Source organism: Cyprinus carpio, chromosome A1, assembly GCF_018340385.1.
Source record: "Cyprinus carpio isolate SPL01 chromosome A1, ASM1834038v1, whole genome shotgun sequence".
NCBI lineage: Eukaryota > Metazoa > Chordata > Actinopteri > Cypriniformes > Cyprinidae > Cyprinus > Cyprinus carpio.
In genome coordinates this window covers 38,849,520-38,872,410 of record NC_056572.1, presented here as the reverse complement: position 1 = coordinate 38,872,410, position 22,891 = coordinate 38,849,520, and the positions used below count along the sequence as shown (strand labels likewise).

The 22,891-nt window shown below is 37.0% G+C and overlaps 2 protein-coding genes across 3 annotated transcripts in view; both read left to right on the top strand.

The window, feature by feature from the left end:
• The first annotated feature begins 7,991 nt into the window (after positions 1-7,991).
• Positions 7,992-12,682, top strand: LOC109069197 (microfibril-associated glycoprotein 4-like). Of its 2 annotated transcripts, none has more exons than XM_042765594.1 (5): positions 7,992-8,128; positions 11,292-11,323; positions 11,412-11,508; positions 12,030-12,197; positions 12,277-12,682. In XM_042765594.1, the coding sequence occupies exons 1-5, from the start codon at positions 8,119-8,121 to the stop codon at positions 12,531-12,533; spliced, it is 564 nt and encodes a 187-aa protein (XP_042621528.1). In that variant the 5' UTR covers positions 7,992-8,118; the 3' UTR covers positions 12,534-12,682. The 2 variants fall into 2 exon arrangements, with proteins under 2 accessions (XP_042621528.1, XP_042621521.1); XM_042765587.1 differs by lacking the exon at positions 7,992-8,128 and adding an exon at positions 10,894-10,991 and having other exon boundaries at positions 11,120-11,323.
• The window catches only part of LOC109103455 (microfibril-associated glycoprotein 4-like), an 18,932-nt gene continuing 4,187 nt past the window's right edge, over positions 8,147-22,891 (top strand). Inside the window, exon 1 of the mRNA XM_042765707.1 lies at positions 8,147-8,168. The gene's annotated coding sequence lies outside the window, so the exon portion shown is untranslated. The remainder of the gene's footprint in view (positions 8,169-22,891) is intronic.

Below are 22,891 nucleotides of genomic sequence, written 5' to 3'. Positions count from 1 at the left end.
AAACACAACTCACAAACACACCCAAAACCATACACACACCAACAAACCCAAATCAACAACACAAAAACAAAAAACACAACCAACCCCACACCAAACTAACAAAACACAACCCACACTAAAAAAAAACAAAACACACCACACCACAACCCCCCACATTTTCAACACAACACCAACACAACCACAAACCACAACCCAAAAACAACACCAAAACAACACAACACACAACCCCCCCACAAACACAAACAACAAACCAAAAACCCAACACAACCACACGTAACAAAACCAAAACAAAACAAAAAACCCCACTAACCACACACAAAAAAAACACACCCAAAAAAACACACCACCAAAAAACATAACACACACAAACACCCACCAAACCGACACCAAACAAACAACACAACAACCAACCACCCCCCAACACAATACCACAAAACAACACACAAAAACAACTAACACACCACACAACCCCCACAACAAACAAAAACACAAACCAAACAAACAACCCCCACAACAAACACCACAAAAACACAAACAAAAAAAACACAACACACAAACAAAACCCAACCCAACCACACACACCACACCAACAAAACACAACACACATAAAAAACACCAAACAAACAAACAAATAAACCAACACACACACCACCAAAAAAAACAACACCACAAAACAACCACAAATAACCCAACAACAAAAAACCACACCCAAAAAACAAAACCAAAAACAACAAACATAACCAACAAAACCAAAAACCACAAAAAACAAAAAACAAACAACAAAAATAAACAACCAAACCCCCAACACCCAACAACAAAAAAAAAACAACACAAAAACCCCAACAAACAAAAACAACCAAACACAAAACACCACACCACAAAAAAAACAAAAACAAAAAACAAACACAACAAACTAACAAAACACAAACACAACCCACGAAACACACCCACAACAAACACATACACCCAACCACACAAACAAACAAAACAAAAAAAATAAATAACGCTAACACACAAAATAAAAAACACAAAAAAACAACCACAAACAAACACAAACACCCCAAACAACACACACAAAACCAAACACCAAAACAACAAAACAAACCACCAACAACCCAACAAACCCACAACACACAAACACCCATACAATACAAAAAAAACACCCACACAACAAAACACACACAAACACACACACCCACAACGAAACAAAAACAAACCCACCACAAACACCCAACACACAAACCCAAACAAAAAAAAACCAACCATCAAAACAAAACAATACAACAACACAAAAAAAAAAATACCCACCAAACACACCAAACCCACAACACACCACACAAACACCAAACCAACACACATAAACACAAAAACAAACACCACAAACACAAACCCCAAAAATAATACCAAACAAAAACACAACAACCACACACCCAAACAACAACCAAACCCCACAAACAAACAACAAAAACAACACCAAAAACACTCCCAAATCACAAAAATAACAAAACCCACAAACACACCAAAAAAAAAAACAAACAACAAAAAAAAAACAAAACACCAAAACCCACACAAAAAAAAACAAAAAAAACACACACAACACCCCCACAACACCAAACACAAAACACAAAAACAAAACAAAATACACACAACCAATACACACACCACAACACTTCAAAAACACAACACCCAACAACAAAAACAACAAACACCCACAAAAACAACACACACACAACACAAAAACACAACAAACACACCCACCACAAACAACACACAACAACCACAACAAAAAAACACAAACAATAACACCACAACAACACAAAAACCACACAAACCAAAAAAAACAAAAACAACAAAAACAAAAAAACCAACACAAACACCACCACAACCACCAAAAAAACAAAACACAAAATACAAACAACAACAAAAAACCCACAAAAAAACAACAAACCAAAACACAACAAATCAACACACCACACCAAACACTACAAAAACCCAAACAAAACACAAACAAACAAATAAAAAAAAACAACACAACCAAAAAAACCACAACACAAACCATTAACCAAACACACCATACAACACAACCACAACCACCAATCCACAAAAACACCCTCAAAACTAACAAACACATAAAACACAAAACAAATAACAAAAAAAACAACACCACACACAAAACAACCACAAACACACAAATACAAACCCCAACAACAACACAAAACAAACACAAAAAACAAAACCACTAACAAAAACTCAACAACACACACCAACACAAAACCACACACCAAAACCAAAGAAACAAAACAACACAAAAAACAACAAAAACAATAAACACAACATTACAAACAACATAACCACACACAAAAAAAACAAAAAACACAAAAAAAAACCCAAACCACAAAACCAACAACAAAACACAAAACAAAAAATAAACAAACAAACAAACATAACACAAAACAACCAATCAAAAAAAAACACACAAAAAAAAAAAACAAAAAAAACATAAAAAAACCAAAAAAATACAAACACCAACCACTACAAACAACAACACAGCCAAAACAACAAACCACAAACACACACCACACAACCAACAAAAACAACAAACACAACACAAAAAATAACCCACAAACACAAACAAAAAACACACAAACACAACCCCCAACACACAAACAAACCACAAACAAACAAACACCAAAAACAAACCCAAAAAACACAAAAACAAAAAACACAAACACACCCCAAACCACAAACACACAAAACACAAAAAACAAAAACAACACAATCATAAACACACATCCGAAAAAAACAACAACACACAAAAACAAATCACAAACACAACCACTAAACAACAACCCACACAAACCAATCACACAACACAACCACCAACACACAAAAATCTAACACAACCCCCAACAAAAAAACAAAAACACACAAAACACACAAACAAAAAACACAAACAAAAACCAAAAACAAACAAAAAAACAAAACAAACAACACATAAAAACCAACACACAAACAACAAACCAAAAAAACACAAAAAACAAAACACACAAACCTAACACAACAAAACCACAAACCCACAAAAAACACAACAAAAAAAAAACAACAAACACCCAACACCAAACACAACACAACAAAACAAAAAAACAAATTTAAAACCAAACACAAACAAAAAACAACACAAAACAACACACCACCAAAAACCAACACAACAACACAAAACAAAAAAAAACACAACACAAAAACAAAAACACCACAAAAACACAACCAAACACACCAAACACCAAACACCAACAACAAAAAAAAAAAAACAAACCACAAAACAAAAACAAACAACAAACACAACACAAAAACAAAACCCAAAAAAACAACAAAACAAACAAAAAAAAACAAACCCAAAAAAAAAAAAACAACAAACAAAAAAAAACCCCCAACAAAAAAAAAAAACCAACAAACACCCACACAAACACACAAAACCCAAAAACACAACACACACCAAACAAAAAACACACCACACACACAAAAACACAAAAAAACAAAAAACAAACCACAAAAAACTCAACCCCACAAAAACACAAAAAACAAAAAAAAAACACCACTCAACAACACACACACAAAACACAAAACACAAAACCAAACAAAAAAAAAACAACCCGCAAAACACAAATACAACAAACCACCAAACACAAAACTAAAACCACCCACACACCACAACACAAACACCAAACAAAAAACAAATAAAAACAAACACACCAAACAATACAAACACAAAAAACAAACACAAACACACAACACAAAAAAAACCAACCTCAAACAAAACACACAAACACACAACAAATAACATAAACAACAACAACCACCCACACACCACAAAAACACTACAAAACCAACAGACAAACCCAAAAAAAAACAAAACAAACCACCAAAAAACAAAAAAAACAACCCACCAAAAAAACAAACATCAAACAAAAAACACAAAAAATACAACAACACAAACCAAAACAACACAAACAAAACCCAACACAAAAAACCACAAAAAAAACAAACAAAAACATTAAAAAAACCACAAAACAACAATTAAAACAACAAACAACAAACACAAAACAACACAACAAACAAATAAATCACAAAAAACAAAAAAAACAAAGAAAACAACAAAAAAAAAAAAAACACAACAAAAAACAAACAACAACACACCCAAAAACACAAAAAAATCTTAAAAACAAAAAGCAATTAAAAAAACATTACCAAAAAAAAATAAACAGACAAATAAACAAAAATACAAAACACCAAAAAAAAACAAAAAAACAAAAACCCAACAAACAAACCAAATACACAAACCAAAAAAAAAAACACAAAAAACAAATAAACAAACAAAAACAAACAAAAACAACCCCACAACACCAAACACACTAAAAAACAAACAAAAAACCCACCACAAAAAAAAAAACAAAAAACACAAACACAAACAAAACAACAAAACATCAAAAAAAAACAACAAAACAACAAAAAAAACAAAACAAAAAAACCCTACAAACAAAAAAAAACAACAACAACCTAACACAAAACAAAAACAAAACACAACAAAACCCACAACCAAAAACCAAAAAAACAATAACCCCAACACACTAAACAAAAAACCCAATAAACACAAAACATAACAAAACAAAAAAACCAAACAAAAAACATAAAATAAAAACAAAAAAAACAAACCAAACCTTGTAAACACCAAACACCCGATCAAACAAACACAAAACAATCCCAAACAACCTCAAAACAACACCAACACAACAAAACGACACAAAACACACATAACACCACAAAAACACAAACACAACACAAAACAACAATAAACTACCAAAAGAAACACAAAACAAAAAAAACCACAATTCACCTCAAACAAACAAAAATACAAACAAAACCACCAACCCCAACAAAACCAAAAAAAAACAAAAACACTTCAACAAAAAAACCCAAAACCACACACCCAAACAAAAAAAAAAAAACAAAGCAAACAACAAAACAACAAAAAAACAAACCAAAGGCAAACAAAAAACAAAACAAACACAAAACCAAACAAAATCACAACACACAAAAAAAAACATACAAAAAACCAAAAACCCAAACACCCTACTCTCCCAAAAACCAAACAAAACCAACCACCTCTCAACTCACAAACAAAAACAACACACATCCCCAAACAACAGAACCAACAATAACAAGCCCCCCTCAAACCCAAAAAAACAAAACACCACAAACAACTCCGTCCACAAAAGCAAGCCTAAAAAAAAGAAAGAACCAAACAAACAACAAAACACTAAAATGAAAAAAAAAGACCACCACTCACAAAAAAACAACACAATGCACACCCACACCCAACACACACCACCCCACTACGGGACGAACATCCCCAACCACCACCCTCAACTAGAACAGACAAACCACCCCAAACCAACCTACAACACTCCCACCCCCACACCCCCCCTCACCCCACCACATAACATAACAAAAAACAAACCCCACAAAACAAAGCACACCCACAAAACACCCCCGAACAACAAAAAAAAACAAAGCCCTAAACTCTTAAAAGAGAGCAATCTCACCCCATGCAAACAAACAAAACACAAAAACACGCCATGCAAAAACAAACAACAAACAACAGAAACCACCAAAAAAAACAACAAAAAACACACACACAAACAACCAAAACAACAACCAAAACAACACACAAAAACCTCACCCGCCAAAAACACACCCACCGTACTCTTCCGGGGTCACTCTTGTCCGGCGGCAGATTCAGAGACACAACACTGATGTCCAGAGTGCCTGCTGGCTAGATAACCGAACGAGCTGAGATGGAACGAGCCGCGTCTCATTCTGAGAGAACAAACACAGCGTGTCATTAATAATGAGAACCTTTAAGAAGAACAGACACCAGAAATTAATCAGTTTATGAACAAGTCATTACATAATTGAAATAAATGACATAAATCATCAGATAAGGGAAAAAAAAGATGCTTAAATAAACGAGATAAATAAACAAATAAATGTTATAAAACAGTGAAATGAAAGTGATCTATTAATAAATGAATAATAAATCATTTCATTTCAGAAATAAACGAGATAAATTAACAATTGTGTGTAACACGTGAGATAAATCACACCATATGTGAAACACAAGGTTATTTAAAACGTTAAATAAATGATAAATAAATAAATTCGTCATTTTATGAGTAATAATCAGAGATACGACAGATACGTGAAACAAATGCTTAAATGAAAAAGATAATTTAGCAGCATAAACTGAATGCTCAGTAATAAGTGTGATAAAACTCGCAGATTCTGTGTGAATAAAGAGCGTCAGACCTGCAGCTGGAGCTGGTGGATCCTCGCGCTGCTCTCCGACGCGGTCAGGATGAAGAGCATCACGAGAGTCTTCATCATCCTCATCACATCAGAGGACTGACATTCGCTCATCCGATCAGTTTGAGCCAGTTTGTTTACAAACTCTGTAACGGCTACACCTTCGTTTCCTGGGACGCGTGACCGCGGGGGCCAGACGGATTTACAGGGTTTTTATGGCACTATTTTCACTGTCTCAGAACAATGCACACAATCACAAAGCATCCTTATCACCACAAAAAAAAAAAAAAAAAATATATATAAAAATATTAAATAACACTTTCCTCTATGTTTCGTTCACAACAATAGCCTTTCATGAAGCTCTCACCATCAGTTTTTTTTATCTGTATGTCTTCTCATTCAGTTGACTGCATTTGTCTGTTATTTAATTAATTCCTCTTGCTGTAATGGTTAATCAGTGAATCATTTGGGGCATCTATATCTGTATCATGTAGTTTATAAAGACCTTGTTTGCAATCTACGGATAATCAAATGTAATTCATTACACTATAAGAGATTTATCTTAGATGATAACTGCTATTCTGTGGTTAGATGGCAAATACTTTTTTTAGTGTGTGTGTGTAATAATGTGTGTGTGAATAAATGTGTGTGTGTGTGTGTGTGTGTGTGTGTGTGTGTGTGTGTGTGTGTGTGTGTGTGTGTGTGTTGTATGTTTGCGCGTGTGTAAAAAAACATTGATTAGTGAAATCAAAGAATGATTTAATAAAAATGAGAGATGATTAGTAATTTGTCTCTAACTGGTCTGATTTAAGCTCACAAAACACTTCTTATTCAGTGGTACAATATTGCATTATTTGTGGATTATATTTAATAGTTTCACACTTTTGCATAAACATTTGCAGTTAGTTTTAAAAGGTATCTGTTCCCAGACAGCACACACATACACGCCTGCAAGATGTCTGTTAATTTGCTTTTATTTGACAACCCAGGAAAATGAGAAGGAGCATCACATTTACTCCAGGAACACAAGTACAGTCGATCCAATGCTGAAAACTCATTAATACTAAACTTTCTATTGAACTTTTATTCTAGGTGTTACAAAACAATGTCAGAACCGAGTGAGGAAATACCTAACGATTATAAAACATCAGTATATTTCAATGACAGTGCAGTGCAAGAATGACTCCAAATCCATAGATGTTTCCCCAAATGCTCTTACTCGATAACATTTAGGCCATTGTACAAAAAACAGAAACATAATTTGTGCCAAGAATCAAGGGAGGTTTTGCATTATAACTTTTAATCTGTACAGCAACACAGAGGAGGAGTCTGATCTGGCAGATATATTTAACAGTGTTTAGGCCACATTGAACATCATCGCAACACAATCGCTACTGCTTTATTCTCCATCATTTAATTCACAAAGCATTCAGCCGCCTAGATAATCATTCAGCAGAAGAGTGTTTACTTTCTTCAAGATTCTTCAAGCGAAGGCAAGATTGCAGTAAGTTCATGTTTCTGTCTAATGTCAGTGTGATTTGATCATTATAAAGGATGATAATTGGATGTAGATGACGGTCTAGATGCCCGGTGTTTGTCGTGGCTGGCTTCTCTGTGTTCTCATAGGGGTTTACTGTGTCTGTTTCTAATGGATTCAAGCTTGTCGACTGCTCTGATATCTATAACTCAGGAAAAACAGTCAGTGGGATTTACTCCATCTATCCAGCAGGAGACATTCCTGTCTGGGTTTACTGTGAGATGATCTCAGGTGGGATGTGTGGAAAGATGAAGATAACGGAGCATGGACGGTAATGACAGGGACTCTAGATCATCAAACACCACATCAGCACATTCATGATGAATCTATATATTCTATATATAAACCCACTACAGGTGATTCAGAGGAGACCGGATGGCAGTGTGAATTTCATCAGCCGCGGAATCAGTACAAGAGAGGATTTGGGAATGTGGGAGGGGAGAATACTGGTTGGTATCTCACAGCGTGTGCAGTGTGTTTGTGCGGATGTTCATGTCCAGTGTTTGGTTGAACGTGGTTCTCTGCGTGTGTGTATGATCAGGGGCTGGAGAACATGTACCAGCTGACACCGCAACAACAAGTACATGCTGAGAGTGGATCTGGGAGACTTCAATCGAAGGAAAGGTTTCCGCCTTGTACTCGGCCCCCCCTTCTGTGGGTCCTGAAGTTGATGGGTACAAACCACAAGTTTCAGGGTTCAAGGATGGAGGAGCAGGTAGGACACTTCCTCATCACACTTGAACAGATGTTTACTTGCTCGCCAGACTCTTTGCTAAATCTTTTTTGCAACTTCACTGAAACCCGTTCTTTCATGTAAATAAGAACAAAGACCATGTATCAAATAGACCCTGATAACATACTATATCCTCAGAGACGCCTATTTGATCGCCTGCATTTTCATCTGCCAGGATGTATTAGAAAGTCTTTACTCAAATGCAATGTCTATAGTAATGTTTCCTATCAGATGTCAAATACTTATGATGTAGAATGCATGCAAAACTGACATCTTGAAAGTATGTTTTGGCTCTGAAGTATATGATATCTGGATACTTCATGCAACACTGGTGTGTTTGCTATCATTGAACCTTCTCTGCAGAGAGTCTTTACATCTATAACTAAATTTCCTATAACTAAAATGGGCTTTTCATTGATCATTCAAGGATTATGGGACCCGACTTAGCATATTTTCCTTTATACATTTTTATATTTCATTACGGTGATCTTAATCGATGGTTCTATCTAGCCACACAAAATGAATCATGAATCACAATGGTACGAAGCACACTGAATACAAATCCCCCTCCTACTCCCTCTTCTGGACTGTCAGGTCAGTGTATTCTGGGCTTGATCAGGGTTTTGCTAAACTGCATAAAAATTATTTAAAATTTAAATATTTTGTAACTGGAAATTACACATGTTTTATGTCACATTATCAGCAGAGAAATTAAATATCATAAATATGTTGTATATAAGTCATAGATAAGATGTTAATGTCCTCAGTGTGATGCTCTTCTCTCTGCAGGCTTACTGCGTTGACCGCCACAATGATCAGAGTTTCCACCTTGACAAGGACCAAGACTCCAGTAGTAGTAACTGTGCCAAAGTGTATCTCGGGGCCATTTTGTACACACAACTGTCACACTGCAAACCCCTAGCAGGTATTGTGTATTTATGGGGAGAAGATCCCACCATTTTTGCCGTATTGGAAATGTTTGGTTACACATGGAAGACCAATTTTGCTGTTGGCACGTGAAATTCATCAGCATGAAGATCAGGCGTGTGTCTTAGAAACATAGTGATTTCAGGAGCAAACATCCGATGTTTGTGTTCACTATATTACAAAAAAGTGAAGGTTTAACGTTTTATTTTTTGTATCAACTATTATCTGCTTCTGGTCTTTGATTTAGTGGTATATAAATAACTTCCAATAAACTCCTGCACTGCAAGCATGAGAGTCTTTATGTACATTGACCTCAGATGTGGGTGTTCTCGCATGAGCTGAAAAAAACCAGTCATTTTATGAACAACAAGTCATTATAAGTGAAGCAAAATGAGTTGGAATAAAGAAGATACATTTTTAAACAAGTCAAATAAATGCGACAAATCAGTAAATGAGTGAAATTAATGAAAATGAAATCATTACCCCATGAACTCCCTGTATTTCATATTTCATATCATGCAAATATTGGAGTAAATACCTATGGTCTCTAATGTTTTGTGGATTCAGGATTGTGTGTTAGAATTAGACCGCGAAGTTATAAAGTCAGAATTGTTTGATAGAAATCATAATTTGAGAAAGTCTGAATTGTGAGACATTAACTTGCAATTCTGGCTTTATAACTCGCATCTGAGACTTTATATCCCACAATGCTGACTTTATAACTGTAACAGCGAAACTGTAGTGAAAGACTCTGCGTTACAAACCCAGAAATGTTAACACAATATTAAACATGAACTGATCTCCTTCTGTATTCATTTAGTGCAAAAACACAAAACAAATTAACTCCAGCATTTACTCTCCATATCGAAGTTGTTGTTAAAGATGAACAATATTGATATGAAATATGTAATAATTGTAGTTCTTGAAATCGATCAGTATAATTTCTCCATTCTCAAATATTTTGATTAAAATATAACATAAATATCAAGTAGACTTTAAAAATATAAATTGTTAGTCAAATAGCCTACTAAATAGCTTACTTTCATGAAAAACTGAAATAATAGCCAAAATAGCCATATAGATGAAAACAAACATAACATGTGAGGAACACGCGTCAGTTATCTTCTCATGCACCGCTTTCTCACACAAGGCAGTTGAATTGTGTTGCCGATCAAGACAAATTCATGGTTTCCACAATCATCCATCACTGAAAGCAGATTCAGTGTTAAACATTATTTTTCAAGATCATTGCAAAACAGTCAAACGGACCAGCTGATGATTTTCTTGCACAAACGGTTGATATTTCAACATTATTGCACAACACAAAAGATGGGTTGATACTGATAAAGGCTGGGTTGAAAAAGCTGTTTATGTTCTAAATAAAGCACTCAGCAACTGAAGATCCAGTGATCTGAACATCTCACCACACTAACAGTGAGTTACTCTTATTCTTCACCATTTACTGGACAGATAATGAATGTATGTGTATTATTTTTCAAATTGGGTTAAATTCAGTGTGATTTGATCCTAAATAAGGAAACTGATCCGATGTTTCTCTCTAGATGACGGTGTTTGTTGTGGCTCTGCTCTCTGTATTCATGGCGTCTGTTCTTTGTGAATTCAAGCCATTCGACTGTTCTGACCTTTATAAATCAGGACAAACAGTCAGTGGGATTTACTCCATCTATCCAGCAGGAGATATTCCTGTCTGGGTTTACTGTGAGATGATCTCAGGTGGGAAAGATGAAGACAACGGAGGATGGACGGTACGGATGTGAATTTAAATAGTCAAACATGCATAGATAATATAATAAATGCTTTAAGCCTTTAAAAAAGTTCTGTAACTCATCTCAGGTGATTCAGAGGAGAATGGATGGTAGTGTGAATTTCTATCAGCCGTGGAAAGAGTACAAGACGGGATTCGGAACCACCGAGGGCGAATACTGGCTGGGTAACGATTCACCAGTGATTCTGGGTTGCTTCAACACTAAAAACATTTACTGGATACTTAAGCCACTATGAAAATGTGGTTTAAATGTTTTCAAAAATATAAGAAAATCATTGTAAATCAAATTGTAAATGTGGCTCTTACTCTTTTCCTCGTTCTGTAAATTTCAGTCACTCGCACATGTGCTGATTGTACAACAGCGCACAGCTGAACACGTCCATTCACACTCACAGTTAACGGAGTATAATTTGAAGGACTTCCACACTCAGCTGTATGAGATGAAGCATATTTGGGCTTTAAGCGAAGCGTCAGCATTCAGCACATGCAAGTGGCTTTAGTATTTTAAATATAATGGAATGAATTGAAGACATTTATGTGGTACTTAAGTGTCCAACATACACCAAATATGTTTTGGGGCTACTGTATTATGGCTGCATGACAATAAAGTTTTTAAATTTGATTTATGTCCCAGTAGAATGTCCAGTGTTTGGTTGAACGTGTTCTTCACGTGTGTGTATGATCAGGGCTGGAGAACATGTACCAGCTGACACGTAACAACAAGTACATGCTGAGAGTGGATCTGGAGGACTTCACCGGAAGGAAAGGCTTCGCTCTGTACTCGTCCTTCTCTGTGGGTCCTGAAGCTGATGGGTACAAACTACAAGTTTCAGGGTTCAAGGATGGAGGAGCAGGTAGGACACTTTCATTTACACTCATGAAAACTCATTCTAGTTGAGTTATTGTCCTCTGTGATGCTCTTCCTCTCTGCAGGCGACTCGTTGACCGGCCACAATGATCAGAAGTTCACCACCTTTGACAAAGACCAAGACTCCTATGGAAGTAACTGTGCTAAAGAGTTTCTGGGAGCATTTTGGTACAAATTTTGTCACACTGCGAACCCCAATGGCGTGTACTTATGGGGAGAAGATGACACTCATTTCGGCATTGGTGTTGTTTGGTCGACCTGGAAAAACAGTTTCACTGTCAGCATGAAATCCATCAGCATGAAGATCAAACCAGTGTCTTAGAAACAGTGTGTTCAAACATCTGATATTGTTATAATTTTATGACAATGTTTAAGGCATTGCTTTTCTTTCTTAACTGAGTAAACCAATAATGCTCACTTTCGTTTTGGTCTGCTCTTTGCATTTACCAATAAAATCAGTCAACGCTTGAATTGGCTCGCCCCAATCAGCCTGACGGGGCGCTACAGCGATCAAAATTATGAAATCGCTCATAACTCCTAAACTGTTAGTTGCAGGCTCAATTCTTGACTCATGATGGACAAAATGCATGCCTCGGATTATATCGTCACCCTGGTGAAATTTTCAGGTATTTTGGAAAACCTACTTTTGCAAACTAGGTTTTTCGCCCGCTTGAAACCAAACCAGTGCAGAAAGATTCTCTGGAGAGTTAATATCAATAATTTTCTAAATAAAAAGATTTGTAAGGAGCAGGGCCACCTTTACTAAAACAGCATTAACTTTTAAATGGAATAAGATATCTTCGCCAAACTTGGGTAAAAACTGGCACCACAATAGTAATAAAGCTTAAAAATTATATTTCCATGGTAGATTCTCTGAAATTGCAATTATAACCACTACATGGCAGCAGAGGACCACTAACAGGCTCAGTCAAATCTCCAATATAGTACTTTTCACAGGTTTTTACCTTTATACACTATAAAACCATTTTTATTCCATTTAAAATCAAATTTGTTCAAAGTTTACCACTTTATTTATACAGACATATATATATATATATATATATATATATATATATATATATATATATATATATATATACACATTTAGTTTTTAAAATTATGCCAGATTGTAATTACAGTGAAACCTGAAAAATATGTATAAAGACTTTCAGTAAGCATTTTGTCATTTATTTTAAATGGCCTAGACCCTAAAAGCATAGAATTCAGCTCTACACAGTTCTTGTCTCATATTCCCACTGAAGAGAATCGACACAGGAACACAGAGCACACCAACTTCCAGCATAGATTTCTAAAATACAGCTTGCAAATGCACATTTGTAATATTTTTTCATTTGCATGCAGATGTGTCTTCTTTCTGGACAATTCTCATCAGACTCAATGAATTTCAACAGCTTTTCCAACTGTACTGATAAGACTTGTACTGTACTGGCCAAAGTATTTATTTATTTTTTTGTTTGTTTGTTAAACGGTTGCCCTTTTGTGCATTGTTGCAACCATATTCTTAAACACTTTCACTTATTTAGTCACAGAAATCTATACTCCATAGCCCATTATGACAAAGCAAAAACACTTAAAATTTTAGCTCAGTAGCATCCCATTTCTCTGGAATATTTCGACCTTTATTTAGAGTAGATCTGTGGGAAATTCATCCAACTAGACATGATTTGTAAAGGTGCACGCCTGTCTAAATAATATTGACAGCTTAAGATGCATATCAGAAAAAACGAAAAAAAAAACAAAGGAAATGCCTGAAAAAGGAGTGTGTTTTTTTTTTTAAGACTGAATCAATATTTAATGTCCTGAACTGAATTTAAGTCACATGACTTCCAGCTTTGTTTAAACATAAATCCTCATAATGCACTATTGTCAAGTACAGTTCTTGTTTACTCAAAAGTTATGAACGTTTTAGCCATGAATATTATTTAAAATAATCTGTTAATGTTAATACAGGGCAAATATCACCATGTTGAAGTTCTGAATTTAAGTTTAACTGGATTTTCCCACGATTTATTTAAATGTGTAATTGTGTTTATATTGTTTAATATTCATGCAGAAATTTTCATGGCTATTTTGCGATGTATTCATATAATTTAAAATTCATTTTTTAATGATAATCTGTCACTACAACCCTTAAATTAATAAATACCAACATGTACTGCAAGGTGAAGTCAGAAACGAGGTAGAGCTGCATACAAATGCAGTAGCGAGGTTGATTAAATAAAAAACAAAAATGCACAGAACAGGACACCAAAACCAAACATCATACAGCTGTGCAAGACAAGACCTGATAAAGAACATGGAAAACACTGGGGTTTAAATACTCAAGATAACGAGAGGCTAGCAAGAGACAGGTGTGGGTGAGTAGTTGCCATGGGAACAAACAAGGGACTCTATGGCAACAACCAAAGGTAACTATGGTAACCTAATGTAGCAGACGAAGAAACAGGAACAAACACAGAAAGTCAGAACACAGTAACAATGGGAATAGAACATCACTTCAAAATTAGAGTGCAACACGAGACAGGGGAACATCACCATAAGTTGGCTTGTCAACCACCATTATCAGGCAGCGTACCAAAACAAACTTGTAGCCAATCAGCAGTAAGGGGAAGACAGGGGAACACGAGACACGATTTTTAACATAGACACCCCACCCCCAAGCAGTGGCGCTTCCTGGATTTTTTTTATGGGGAGGCCAAAAGGGGCCAGTAAAAAAAATTTGGGTGGCACTGGCACAATACATGTTGCATGTCTAAATCCACTGGCAGACGATATTTTTTTGCCGTTACTATTAATTATTTCTGGGAGCATATCAAGTTATAGGCTTCAAAACTTAAGTATTACTATTCTCTCTGTATAGAGCAAAATAGAAAAACGTTGTTATGCAATTCAACTGCAAGTACCCTCATTTATTTTCAAAAGAAAACCGATTCAAAAGAAAATTAACCATACACATGAGCCCATGGACAAATTATAGTAAACAAAGAAACTTTACGCAACAATTATCATATTACATATTTTTATTGCTTTGTTTCAAATCATAACACAAGGTTTCACAACCTTTGAATATAACATTAGTAAAACCTATTATTTACTTGGTTACATATTTATACTACAACACAAAATAATATTACCACTGTACTATTTAAAATACTGTATTCAAACTGTTTCTGTGTCAAGTGTTTTAAAAAGGCATCTCTACAAAGTACATTTTCCATCAAACCTGACTGAAAAGATGTACATGTCTGTTAAGATACAATAAAAAACAGAGCAAGAAGATATACTAATTTATATTGAGATGTGTGCACCCTAACTGTCTCATCACCTTTCTCAGAACTTACAAACCTTTTGCTGAAGAAGGTGGATATTTCGACTGCCTTCCTCTTCATTTTGATTATTTATCATAAACCCTGATTTGTGTGGAAACATGCTGTCAGTGCTTAATTTACATATTTTCTGTTTCTGTTGTCAGACATAAATTAATAAAATAGTACTGGGCTGGTCATCATATCTAATCAATGAATGGTAAACACTGGCTAATTGTTCTACATATGTGAATTTAAGTGAACTAATATACAGATCAACTGATGGAGTAATATTAAACTACCAAAAACTTGTATCCACATGTGAGTTTGACAAGTTTTATATAACATACGAAAACTAAGTTTAACTTACATTGTAAGTTTCCTCTCCCACGTTGCTTACTCCTGTTGAACTTGAACAGTGTGTGAAGTCACCACAAAGCACATAAAGAGGGGGAGGGGTTGAGAGTGTATTCTACAGTAGCACACATCAATCGTACAAGTTTATTATACTTATTTTTAATATAGTGTTTTATCAATATCTGTGTTCATTTTTTTAATTAATTTATTATTCTAAAAAACTACACTCTTTCTGGTTTGGGGGGCCAATGGGGTGGCAAGTGTTAATTCAGGGGTGGCCGTGGCCCCTCAGCCCCCCTTGGAGGCGTCACTGCCCCCAAGGAATGGAACTGATGGAGCAGAAAACTACCATGGTGGATCTGAGGATCAGAGGATCAGGACAGACAGACCGGAAGTGAAGTGTACCCAGCTAGAATTTTTTTGTTCTAAAAATGTTTCTAAAGAACATTACCATGCAATTGTTCTAACAATGGTTTTTAACCGGGTAGTTTTCATTTTTGTTCCCAGAACGTCAAACTCTCTCAAAGAATAGGAATAACTTTCGGTCTAAAACATGCTACCAAATGTTTATTAAGAAACATGCCTGAGAACATTATCCTCTAACATTCTAAGAAAGTTTTAAGCAGAGTCGTTTATATGTTGACGTTGATGTCTGTTTAAAAGTAATAATGTGGTTTGATGGTCACCATAATAGGTGGTCAGTGTTGGCTTTAGTTGTGCAGTTTGACACTAGCTTGACTTGTCCGTGGTTTGTTTCTTTAGCTGTTGGTAATCTCTTATTATGGGCAAAAAACACAAAAGAACGTGGTTAGATGAATGCTGGTTGCTTGCGTGATGATTACGACATCACCACATATAAATTTCTGAATGATACCTGGTTCGTTCCACCCAATCTAATTTGGGGTGTTATAGAGTGTATGCATTACGCAAGCTGGCAGGCGTTGTCCACACGCAGTGGCTTCTCTCTGTCCCGACAGAACGGTGTTGTTCCGTGTTTTTTTTGTCTTGTGAGTTTGCAGTGTTTTTTGTACTCGTCTCCACGTCTGATACTGTTTTAAGCGCGCATACACATACATTCATGTCGTTGTTCTTTGCTGGATGATGTGGCAGAGCCCGAATTTTATAGAGTTAAACTCCGCGGCACGACGCAGAAGAGCGTGCGAGATCATCGAGGACTGCCTCCGGAGCACGGAAGCCTTACAATCATCAACTGCGGACGCCTGACGGATAAATAAAATCATAAGGGAAGCCCACAGCAAAGGGAAACAAAGCGGAATGTAGAAGAGCCGGAAACAATGGTAAAATAAAGGAGGTTTCAAGGGGGACACAAAATACACGCTGGATAAGGACTTAACAGGGGGGTGCGATCCCCAATAATTAATTACTGTGGCAAACGTACGCTCTTGGATACAATGAACTGACTCAGACCCTTCGCTCATTATCACTTGTACTGCAAAAAGATTAGTTCCAGATTGTTCGGACTGATTCGTTCAGTGACCATTTTCCCTAGAAACATCACCAACTTCAGAGTAGGTGTCCGGACTAGCTTGTCATTCCTGGTGTCTTTCCGCACCAACTGCCGACTGCAATGTGTTACAGACACACAACCGCGTTGGCTGTAGGAAACCCACGCGTGTTTTTTGTTATTCAAGCAAACAATGACGCGTTCAGTGCCTCGATGCTGTTGTGATCTGTGTACACTGCGCCGAGCTGCCGAGGTTGAGTTGCTGATTTAAGTGTCGGACATTCTATCTGCCGAGGGAATATACGCCATACTGCTCCGTTTCGTGTTCTACATCCATGAACATGTGGTGCATTGAACAGTGCTGTTAGCTCTTGCATTGCTACTGTTGGACCGCAAGGTGGAGTGGTGACTAGGCAACTATAACGGCCCGTTGCTTTTTGCCGAGGGAATCTACTGGCCTTCCCGACTGAACCGTTGTTTACTCTCATTCATTTCCCCCAGGTTGACCACATGATACACCAACACATTAATGATCGTACACCAAAGGTACATGTACCGAGTTCACATTTGTAGACCCAGCAACGTAGAAAGGACCTTAACATTCAACTCGGAACGCTATGCCATGTCTCTCGACGTTGTTGTGTTCGTGGACTCATTCGAAACTGTTCAGTGAAGGGGTTTTCCAACGTACTACCACCAACACATCCCACTCGTCACACTCTCATCTCGAAGGCTAATGGCATTTTAGGTTGAGTAACACTTTTGATGAGGATGAAACATTGTTCAAAGAGCGCGGATTTCGCGAGCTTCAGATGCCTCGAGATGAGGTGGTCAGGGGACACAGACCATTACGGACTGTGGTCTGACGGACTGTGCAGCATAACAGTCCTGACATTACTTCACAAGGATAGCCCTTAAATCTCACTTAGTCAAGAAGAAACTCAGAGCCTGTGGCAGGTGCCCCATCTACCAAACGACTACCCACTGAGAGACCTGTCCCGCAAGAAGCTATGTCCATCCTGCTTCAATGAACACCGGCCGGGGGCACTTACTTCCCCCTCATCAGTGCTGTTTTGAACAGGCTAGGCATCACGACACCATCAAGTCATGCCAGTCCCCCCCCAGGCTATCTGGCGCCGGCTTCACGCGTACCGTGCTTTGCACTTACTCCCATCCTCGTAGAGTGCTTCGAACGGAGACAAGTCATCACCACATGTGTCGCCTCCCCCTCCCACCTCATTGCGCCAGCAACGCGTGGACCCATCTCAACTCAACGCAAAGTGAGGCACTGGAAGATCATTGGTTGTCAGGTGATCCCCTCGCTCCAGACATTTATTGGACCCAGCTCTCTCGCAAAGCCCTCGGCGTTGCATGTGGCGACTCACGCTCACACAGCCTCTTCAGTCGCTGCATCAGGAGAGACGGCGTAGTCTCCAGGCCAGGACCAAGCAAACACTGAAGAATCAGCTTCATCCATCAGGCTGTCAGGAAGCCTGAACGTGCCCCGAACGCACTAGCCCCCACCATCCCTCTCCTTCCCACAACCAGCCCAACTGAACTATGAACCGCCCCCGCCCCAATCCCACATCTCCAGGTTCTTCCACCCCCCTCCCGATAACTAACGATGACATGCACCAGCACTTTGTGGCAGCAGTGGTCTGCTCACATGACCAGCTGTCATTCACCAATGGAACTGACAGTCGTTCTAAGCCACCGCATCAGTCATTTTAAATGACATCACTGCCTTGAGACCCTGTTGTCACTTTAATCATACTGTGATAAGCCTATTGTTTATGCACGAAATTCGTGTTGATCTGCACGTGTTTGTCACTGTTTGCACTCTTGTTTGTTCACTGTTTGCACTTCTATCTGCGTTGTGCCTTGCTCGCCTTTTGATTCTTCTTATAGTTTATATTATTGTATCTATTATGTCCGTTTTTGCAGTAATACAGGCCCTTATGTGTACGTTTTCATCTTTATCTTTTTATAGTATGCGTCTAGAGGTTCGGCGACTAACTGTTAGTGTTAGTCTGTATGCACCGGGGGTCGTGAGAGCGTACGCAATCTTCGATTCGCTGGAGAGATATGAGCGTCTGTACATTGTAGAAGGAATTGGACAATAACGCAGACTTGTACTTGACGGTTCCTATCATTTAGTTCAGGACTCAATGGGTCCAACATCCTGAGACGCACAGCTGAAGATTAAAGCAGATAATTTCAAGGATGAAGAGAGAAGAAAAGCAACATAAAAAAAGAAAGAAAAGAACAAAAGCTCTTCACACAAACATCAAGAATTCAAGGTACGAACCTTAACCATGGGGTCATGCTTCATGCTGCAGTGTATTCTGGGTTACATCATGGACACTCATCCTGGCACCCAGAATGCATTGCCGACTGAACATGTCAACATGAAGCTGTACCATTGGTGATTCACACAATAATTTCTTGAGGTCTCTGCTGTGTCCCCCCCCCCCCCCTAAAGCTTCGTGGTTTCAGACCAGTGTACATCAAAAAGAGAGATAAAAATTACATATATAAAAATCTGGCCGGATCTTTATGCGTGCACAAACACATTGTGCTATACCCACTAAGGTTAAACTAATAAGCCTAGACTAGACTCCCAGATCGATAAAACCAGCTGATCAGATCACATGAGGAAGCTGTTTAAAACCAGCATGTAAAAAAAAAAATCACCTGGATGATCATTTGTTCTCTCACTGCCTGTTTGCCATAACAAACACAGCTAGCAACAAATTAGGACAAAAAGAAACATTGCAAAGACTTATATCTAGCCTAATAACTGATCACCATAATGAGTTGCATCAAACTAAAATATTATTTTCCATAAACCCTCAACACTCTGGTAATGAGTCTCAATTAAGAACTTTTTTACATTTAGGACAGAAATTAAGTCAGTCCTTTTTTATAATAAGTGAAGTTGGGTAATACTGTTTTGGCGGTTTTTACGCTGGAGGTTTTGACCATCAAACAAATGGTTGGGGTTTGTCACTTTCCAACAAACATTTGAATTGACTTGTGAGGCAATGTAAGTCCACATCCTACACAGCAAAAAAACTCCAGAGTGAAATTCAACTCTCTGGCTGAACCTGTGAGACCATCCTACTCAAGAGTGTGAAAGTGTTAAAATAGTAGTGTTAACAATTAACACTGAAGCGGAGTTAAAGTTAATGAGATACTTAAGTGATTAACTGAGTGATGATTTCCACTTATGTGACGATAAACTGTTGTTAACATAGCAGAATCAACAATAGCAAAAATCACAATTTTTGTATGTCACCATGTATAGTGCGTTCGTGTTTTGCTTTAGTTCGGCTCTTAACCCTCACATTTTAAATAATAGATTTGGTGTTGCTGTTATAAACTCAGTTGTGCTTAGGAGGTTGAGTTGTATAGAGGACCAGCAAAATAAAAACATGATTATGTGATATTAGTTATGTTTTTACATACATAATTATTTAACCTGACATCACAGAACTTATTAGAAAGCCTAAAACCATTGGTCTGCTAAACATTAGAAAAATAACACTACTAAAAAGTTCCTCCAGCATTGAAAACAAAAATAGAATAGTCAGACTAATGGAAATTTACTAAAACAATTCGGTAATAATTTATTCATGCCACCAGTGCCATCATGGGAGCCATGGAAGAATTTTGAATAGGTGGCACCAACAGAATGCACTGGCAACCCAAGTCTCCTGCCAACATGCTTTTTTGGATTGTCCACCAGCGTTGAGGGTTCACATGGTTGATTCTGAATGTTTGCCATGTCTTAATGGAAAGACTCTTTGAAAGATTTTTGAACAAACAACTTTTAAGAAATTCCAAGATTTGTATTTTAAATGCCGGCAATCCTATGCTGAAGAAGTCATTTGGCCACAATACTCAAATGAAATTTTAACTCAGTGATTCAGGAAAACCATATTTTTTTGTTTGCCCGTCCTGTTTTTATAACTGCCTTACACCAGCCAAACCAAATCTAATTTTAAAAATATAAGGGTCAAGAGCCCAACTAAAGCAAACACTGACCACTATAATGGTGACATAAAAAATTGTGATTTTTGTCTTTGTTGATTCTGCTCGTTAACATCAGGTTTCGTCAATAATGGTCAATCATCACTCAGTTAATCACTTAATTATCTCATTAACTTTAACTCCGCTTCAGTTTTAATTTAACACTCCTATTTTAACACTTTCACACTCTTGAGTGTGGTCTCATATGTACTCCCAGCAGAGTTGATTTCACTCTGGATTTTTTGCTGTGTAGAGATGTTTTCAGTGTGATGATCATCTCTTTCTCTCTGTCTCTGTAGATGTTGGTGTTTTTAGCGGTTCTTCTATCTGTTGTTCTGGTGAGTGGATGCAGTCAGAATAAAGACATGCCAGTCGACTGTTTTAACCTTTATAAATCAGGACAAACAGTCAGTGGTATTTACTCCATCTATCCAGCAGGAGATATTCCTGTCGAGTAAACAGATTGCCTTTACTTAAGTGCACTGTAAAACCTGACAAGTCACAGTAACTCAAACCGTTTGAGTAAACAGATTGCCTTTACTTAAACCATGTAAGTTTTAAAACTTTGCAATTATGTAATTAAGTGATTGATTAAGTGCTGATTGAGCTTTAGTGATGAACAGCTGCTGTTAACAAACAGCATCACCAGCTCCACTTATTAATAACCAGACTGACTTTATTTCTGTCAGACGTCTACAGAAGATCTGATTGAGAATTAACTAAGGTTTAGATGTTGATTTATTGTTTCATTTGAAGTAACCATGTTAGAGATCAGTGTTTGCTTTAGTTGGGGTCTTGACCCTTGACTTCTGTCATAGATATTTTTTTTTTTTACTTTGGACGTTGTAACCATGTGTTTTTGAAACATGTTTGTTATAACTCAAAAAGCCCAGAGAAAATATGATCAGGTATTGGTTGTTATACAGCATATTGGTGAAGAAAATCATCAATTATGGAGCTGTTCAGAGTTCAAAATCTTAGTAAATAGGTGTTTTATAGTTAGTTCAGTTGATTATAATGAAAGTCATTAAAAAAGTCAGTGGTTCTTTCATAACCAGTTAATATAAAGGACTTTCCAAACAGTTTGGTCTTCTATGGTGTCAATTAGTCACACACGCATACATCATAATCAGAATATGAACCTCAACAATGGTTACGAAAAAAAAAAAAACGCTGCAAATGCATGCTGGGTAATATTGTATACAAAACTCATCCATGGCTCCCAGCAGGCTCGCTGTCCTTGTTTTTTTTGTTGTTGTTGTGTTTTTATGTTACCATTGTTTGAGGTTCATATCTGATTATGATGTCTGTGTGTGACTAACTGACACCATAGAAGGCCAAAACTGTTTGGAAAGTTCTTTATATACTGATTATCAGAACCACTGGCGCTGAGAAATCACTTTGACTGCAATCAATCAACTAATTACACAACACCTTTTTCATCAGAGATTAAACTCCAAACAGTTCAATAATCAATGATTGTCATCACCAATATACAGT

Bases quoted from the DNA above. Each gene is read 5' to 3' on its own strand.
- LOC109069197 (XM_042765587.1), top strand. From the start codon at position 11,120: ATGACGGTGTTTGTTGTGGCTCTGCTCTCTGTATTCATGGCGTCTGTT. The intron at 11,324-11,411 runs GTACGGATGTGA...AACTCATCTCAG, and splicing joins AAGACAACGGAGGATGGACG to GTGATTCAGAGGAGAATGGA. The intron at 11,509-12,029 runs GTAACGATTCAC...GTGTATGATCAG, and splicing joins CGAGGGCGAATACTGGCTGG to GGCTGGAGAACATGTACCAG.